The 6,722-nt window shown below is 52.5% G+C and overlaps 1 protein-coding gene across 1 annotated transcript in view; it reads left to right on the forward strand.

Moving 5' to 3' along the window:
• Positions 1 to 5,061, forward strand: part of ADAR (adenosine deaminase, RNA-specific) — a 10,726-nt gene extending 5,665 nt beyond the window's left edge. Inside the window, exons 7-14 of the mRNA XM_009586043.1 lie at positions 1 to 127; positions 723 to 816; positions 2,269 to 2,397; positions 2,508 to 2,641; positions 3,134 to 3,316; positions 3,709 to 3,821; positions 4,396 to 4,523; positions 4,821 to 5,061. The exon at positions 1 to 127 is cut by the window's left edge and continues 66 nt beyond it. Coding sequence (XP_009584338.1) covers positions 1 to 127; positions 723 to 816; positions 2,269 to 2,397; positions 2,508 to 2,641; positions 3,134 to 3,316; positions 3,709 to 3,821; positions 4,396 to 4,523; positions 4,821 to 5,061 — 1,149 coding nt within the window. The remainder of the gene's footprint in view (positions 128 to 722; positions 817 to 2,268; positions 2,398 to 2,507; positions 2,642 to 3,133; positions 3,317 to 3,708; positions 3,822 to 4,395; positions 4,524 to 4,820) is intronic.
• Positions 5,062 to 6,722: the final 1,661 nt, after the last annotated feature.

Genomic DNA, 6,722 nt, shown 5'->3' on the forward strand with positions numbered 1-6,722 from the left:
AGCCACCAGCGCTTCAACACCCTCACTGCTCGCATCCAGCACAGTCTGCTTGGGCGGAAGATCCTGGCTGCCATCATCATGCGGAAAGCAAACAAGGGCCTGGGAGTGGTGGTCAGCATCGGAACGGGTATGAACAGCTTCTTCCAGCATAAGCTGAACTCTCAGTTCCCCGCTAGATTCCCTGTCAGCTATGACTAGAGAATGGCTCTCGCTAAAGGCTTCTTCAGAGAGGGCAAGAAACGTTCCCAGGGCTCGCATGGTGTCACAAGTGATCTGCTTATAGAGAGAGAACAAAGCAAATGTGCCTGCAGCTATATTGCTCCTAATCTTTGCTTGCATTGCTACACGCTAGTCTGTGCATCAGAGCATGGATTCCTCGCATCGTACGGCACAAGATTCCCCAGCTTCTCTCAGCTGCGTGTACCTTAGCTCCCTTCCTAGTTAGCTGCCATGCTTCTACCCAGAGTGGTGCGCTGAAAAGCACTGAGGAAGGGACACTGCCCCTAAACCTGTGGCGATTTAAGTCTCTGCTGTCCCTAAAGTAGTGTGTGCTCTTTGTCCCTTTATTTTCCTAACTGCTTGGATCAGGATAATGATTTAATAGTCAGGGTACTGCTGCTGCTCAGGAGCCCAAAGAAGTAAAACTTGAAGCAAGACGAAACCCTCCCTCTTTCTGTGAAGCTGTGTGTTGACTTTGACACTTGCCTTTTTATATATTTCAGGTAATCGTTGCGTGAAAGGAGAAGAGCTGAGCTTGAAGGGGGAGACAGTGAATGACTGTCATGCAGAAATCATTTCTCGAAGAGGCTTTGTGAGGTGAGACAAGGGGAAACGTGAAGGAGGAGGAGAGGGGCCTGCCGAGAGGTGCTGACCCATTCTAGAGGGACATAGCTGTGACGGTTCCTTGCTGTGTTGAGAGAGGCTGTGGTCCTCTAACACTACTGTTTACCCATGTGTTGTTAAATAGAGGGAAGTTATTTCTGATAAGAAAGGGCCATGGCTGAATGGTGCCCAAATTAGTACCGAACTGGAAACTTGCCAAGAGCCCAAGGGCCGCATCTGATGTACTTAAAATAAAGCATCCTGCAGAGGCTGCTTGGCCGGCACGCAGCGCGCTGTTTCAGTCTGAGCACAGCTCTGAGCCAAGGTGCTGGGGAATCTGCAGGCCAGGTCCGCTTGTGGCCTTTCTGGATCTGGGTGTAGAAGGCTTCAGGAAAAGGTATCGAATGTGTTTGCGTTGATAAGTCAGAAATCCTTTTTCATCGGTTGGAAAGGGTTTTCCCAACTAAACTGCACAATTGTTCTCTTCTCTTCATAAACATTCAGTGTGGCAGTTTTGTTTTGGTTTTTTTTTTCCAAACACTAAAGTGAGATGTAGTTGGACTAGCCTTGTTAATGTCTGCCCTTCCAGTTATGAACAGCAAAGCTGGCTGCTTTCTTAAAGCCTTTGCCTGCTGCCACTATACTCTGTGTGTTCCTCAGCACTGGAAGGGGTTGAGGGCAGGTCCCCGGCAAGCTGTAAAGTCAGAGGATTGCACTTTTGCTTACTGTCTGCCTCAGCTGTTAATCTTGACAGTCGTGGCTGCTGGGCTGCTCTGGCACAGCAGAGCCTGTCAGAGATGAGAACAGTGAGCTCCACCTCTCCTTGCAAAATAAGTCCCTGCACAGGCTCTGATCGAGGAGTCTCTGTGAAGCTGCGGTTTTTCTTTAGTCCTTGACGCTCTGTTGGAGACCTCAAGGTTTTTCCCTGTCCCCGGAGAGAAGCAGCCACAAAAGACCCAGTCATTGTAAACAGATCGTGGCGTTGCGCTAATAATACCACTTGTGTTCAGCTGCCCGTAGGGCTTTTTACTCTTGATGCAAACTTGGTGCTGACTAAAGGTGCTATGTTAACAACCTTGAAGTCTTCTTCACACTTGGATCAGATGCACGCAAGCAGCAGCCAGCCAGGCTCCTTTCTCTCTCTTGCCAGTGCTTCCCTCTGCTCACCTGACAGAATGCTTATTTTCTATGGCGTGTCCTCTGCATGGTAGGAAATCTGCTTTATTTCATGCCTTTTCTGTAGCATCAAATGCTATTCGTTGGCTTCCAAGTATTCTCAGCTGCGGCTCCTGGTCTTCGCTCTCCGGTGCGGCAGGAGCAGGTGACTTGGTGCGACAGAGGCAGAGCTTGGGACCCTGCCTGTCCCGGGCACGGGCAGTGGTTGGATTGAAATGCTCCTTGTCTGAGGAGCAAAGCAGTCTTTTGACGTGATGTTGTTATTTTCAGGTTTCTCTATAGTGAGTTGATGAAGTATGACCCGTCTAATCCTTCCTCTGCAGAAGAGAGCATTTTTGAGCCAGCGGGAGGGAAGAGACTCAAAATAAAGAGCAGCGTTACCTTTCACCTCTACGTCAGGTTTGTGCGGGGTTGTGCAGGGAGCGACCGGTGTCAGCAGCACTATCGCACCCCTGGCCCTGGCTGTTTTCTGAGAGTCAGTGCTAACCTGGGGAGTGTTTGTTTTCTAGCACAGCACCTTGTGGAGACGGGGCGCTCTTTGATAAATCCTGCAGCGATCAGGCGAGCGTGGTGGGGCAAGCCCAGCATCAGCCTCTCTTTGAGAACCCCAAACAAGGCAAGCTGCGGACCAAGGTGGAGAATGGTGAGTGCACTCGCTCCCTGCACGGTGGGGTGGCTCCAGTCCTCTCCTCTGAGCCTTTCTGGAGCTCCAGAGTTTCCTTACCCCTCTCTGTGTGGTGCTGTTGTGGGATTTGAAGCATTCGGGAACCAAAGGGGGTGGGTAAAAGGGATGGGGGCATTAGAGGGAGTCCCTTCTCCTTCCCCACTCTGCCTGTTGGACTGCCACACTAGCAAGAGTACAGCTGAAGTTTGCTGCAAAGCTTATATGTCTCTGACCTCCCTTTCAAGCACTATTTCATTCTGCTTCAGCCATGTGAAAAATGACTCGTCTGTAATCAGTACTGAGCTCCCTTTTTCATGTGATACTAAAATGTTCCCCAGCCCTGGAGACCGACTCCTGAGGTCACTCCGTGCCTGTGCATAGAAGATAGTTTCTGGTGCAGTTGCTGATGGGGTTTTGATTTATTGAATATCTGACTCTTTACAGAAAAGCTTTTCTTCTTCTCTTGTGCAGGGGAAGGTACCATTCCTGTGGAATCGAGTGACATTGTGCCCACGTGGGACGGGATCCAGCACGGGGAGCGGTTGCGAACCATGTCCTGCAGCGACAAAATCTTACGCTGGAATATACTCGGCTTGCAAGGGGCATTGCTGTCACACTTCATAGAACCGGTTTATCTCAGCTCTGTTACTCTTGGTATGAGACCCGCCATCCCTTCCCCAAGTGATGGAAAAGCTTGTTTGTGGAGACTGTAGGAGTAACAGACTGAAACGTCGTTCTTGGCACAGCTGTGCTGTTTGGAAGTGAAAAGGGAGGTTGTGGATTTTTATGCTGTGGGTGGAGTGGGTTTTTCTCCAAGGTTCTTGATTTTCAGAAGGCACATGTGATCTAGGAGGGTGAGACAAAAATTGCCTGTTTATGTCTTCAGTGAGAAAAGTTGCAGTCTATAAACCTTCATCTTACACATCTAGGGTACACGTAGCTGTTGCTGATCCACATGGCCGTGAGCTTGTGAGAAGCGCTGCGGTTCTCACGTCCATCACCCGTGCCATTCCTGTTTCCTAATGCCTTCACGTCTGTCTTCACAGGTTACTTGTACAGTCAGGGTCATTTAACACGTGCAATCTGCTGCCGCGTGGCGAGAGATGGGAGCGTGCTGCAGGAGAAGCTCCAGACTCCGTATCACATTAACCATCCTGAGGTACTGCGGGCTTGGCACCTCTTTGTCTTTCCGTTCCCCCTTCCACCTCTGCCCTTAGGTTCGGGCCTCGCTCTGCAGGGGGGGGTCACCTGGCAGAAGCTCTCCAGCCAGGATCAGGAGGCTAATGGCCAGAAACCTGCCCCCTTTGTGTCATCCCACAGCGTCTGGGGGTTACTGGCAATGACTTGGTCTGGGAAAAAGGAGACCAAGGTCACCCCGGTAGCCTTCAGCTTAGTAAGAACCTAGTGCTTGCTGCTCTCAGGAGTTTGGGATGAGCTGAACCCCTGCCTGCAGGGGATGGAAACGCCTTGGATTTCGTATGTCCCAGGTAAGATCAGAGCTAGTGTGACTGCCTCTCGAAAGCAGCAGCAGCAGGGGACCTTGAGTGTGGGGTAACTGGGGTTTTAACACGCCAAGCACCAAGCATCTGGGATGGAAAGTAAACGCTAGGCTCTGCCACAGATGAGCGCGGGGTGGTGGGTGCTGTGTGCCCAGTCCCCTGGCAAGAGGCTCCCCTTACCAGCGAGCTCGCGCAGCAGGACCCCCGTTAAGAAACCCTCTTACCTCTATGCAGGTTGGGCGAGTCAGCGTATACGACTCTGCAAGGCAGACGGGCAAGACGAAGGAGTCTTCGGTGAATTGGTGTCTTGCTGATGAAAGCGAAATTGAAGTCTTGGATGGCACAAAAGGGAAAGTAGATGGGTAAGAAGAGCCTTTCCTGACGCTGCTTTTCTGGTTGGGGAAAGGGGGGCAGCTCTGAAGTCGCGAGTACGCTCTGCGCTGTTAGAGCACCTTATGTGGAGAGAGGAATTTCAAACTGATGTAAACGAGCGCTCTTGAAGCAAAACAAAATATTGCCCAGCCCGGACCCTACAACAGAGCCCCGCTGAGCCAAGAGACCTCACAGGCATCACATTGGGGGTTTTGCCCTGTGCCCCCTGCTCCTCTTTGCTCTTCTGAGTGTCATGTCCTTCATTACTGCCTTTGTCTCCTTCTCAGACCGAAGCTGGAGGTGTCTCGCGTGTCCAAGAGGAAGATGTTCGCCCTTTTCCAGCAGTTATGTGCCAAGAACAACTGCAAAGACCTGCAGAACCTCTTGGTGTACTCGGATGCGAAGGAGGCAGCCACAGCGTACCAAGAAGCCAAGCAGTGCTTCTTCAGCACGCTGGAAGAGATGGGCTACGGCAGCTGGATTCGCAAACCCCAAGAGGAAGATAATTTCACTTTCCCTGATGCATAATGAGATGCCCTGCGTGTGTGGGGGGGTGAGCGTGCACAGGCGTGTGCCTGGGTGTTTGCGTCCTTCTTTCACCACCTTCTTTTTGAAGTGGAATCAGGAGCGTGCAGCAGTTTCCCCTGTAGGCCTGGCTGCCTCCTCTCTCTGCTCTTGTTACTCTGAGACCCTGCCCTTTCTCTTTTTAAAACATGCGTGAAAATGATTGTCTCTTTTTTAAGCTAGGGCAGGCTCAGTCCCTGTTTACTTTTATGTTTTCGTCTCCTCTTTTTTTAAAAGAAGATACAAGAAACCAGAGGGATTCTCAGACTGCGAGCGCTAAACCTTTGGACTGTGCACTACAGATCCCTCTGGCAGGTTTTGAGGCAAATTTTCTCTTTTGAGGAAAAAAAGAAAGCTGACTGGCTGGTTTTATGTGTCTCTGTCAGAAGGTGGCTGGCAGCCCCTCTGAGCTGGGACACGGGACCGATCTCTGTAAAAAAGCCGCCAGGACCAGCATAACATTCCGCATTAATAATAAAAAAGAAAGTTTCTGTATTATAGCTGGCTCTGTGCCATGGGTGTTAATTCGTGCAGAGTGAAAGAGGGGCCCTGGGTAGAGCTGGGTGAGTTTTGGAGAGGAATGGAGGTGAGTTACCTTTTGCTAAATGATGAATGATCTTGTGTAGAACCGTGGCAGTTGTGAATTAAGCCTCTTGCCTGAAGCCGGGGCTCATCGGGCAGAGTTGAGCCCTGAGGGCTTGAGTGTACCCTGAAGTGACGGGGCAGGGTTCTCCTGGCTCCTTCCCCCACCTCTGTCTCTGGATCTCCTCTCCAGTCTTGGGAGGTCACTTGGGAGGCTGGTGGTGGCTGCAGGCCATGTTGTCTCTCTGCTTATGTCCGAGCTCAACCACGTGCCAGATGCCCTTGCAGAAGGTGAGAAGTAAAGACGCTGTTCCCATCCAACAGCAAGTTTACGAGATGTTGTAGAGCAGCCTGCTCTTGGAGCAGCCCCTTTCCCGAAGCACAGCTTGTGCCGGCTTTGCCTGGGACGGGACAGTTGATACCAGTGAGATCGGACAAAGAGATCACGAAGCGGTTAGTGAAGCTTAGCCCAAACCGAAGAGGAGAAGTCGTGAGGCTGGTGGAGCCCAGCCTGGGGAGCGAGGCCCTGGCTCTGGCTGTGCCTCAGGCTTCTGCATCTCTCCCTGCGCAGCAGGAAAGGATGCCGGTGGGCAGACGTGCTGCGGCCAAGCAGGTTAAATGCTCGCTGAAAGCAAGCGCACCCTGCCAGCAGCTGCCGGGCAGCGCTCGGTCGCTGACTGCGGCGCAGAGGTGTAAGGGTTGGCAACAGCCTCGGCGTCCCCCTCTCCCCTGCACGTGGAGCAGGGCCCCTGTGGCAGTGACGGCGCAAGGACAGATCTGGGGACTCCTCCCTCCATGTTGGCCCCCCATCACGCTGCCAGCTGCTCGGGGTGCTGTGCCTGGGGCTATCGGGGCTCCCGCCGTGTCCCCACACCCTCCTGCTATCCCGGGACTCGCAGGTCTCTGCTCCCTGATGGGCCCCCCCCCCTCCTGCGCTCACCCAGGGCTGGACCCACAGCAGCGGGGGTGCAGAGGTGGGATGAGCCCCTGGCGTGGGGCCGGCAGGATGGTGCTTTAGGGGCAAAGCTCTTAACGTAAGTATT

The sequence above is a fragment of the Fulmarus glacialis genome, unplaced genomic scaffold (genome assembly GCF_000690835.1).
Source record: "Fulmarus glacialis isolate BGI_N327 unplaced genomic scaffold, ASM69083v1 scaffold22219, whole genome shotgun sequence".
NCBI classification, from domain to species: domain Eukaryota; kingdom Metazoa; phylum Chordata; class Aves; order Procellariiformes; family Procellariidae; genus Fulmarus; species Fulmarus glacialis.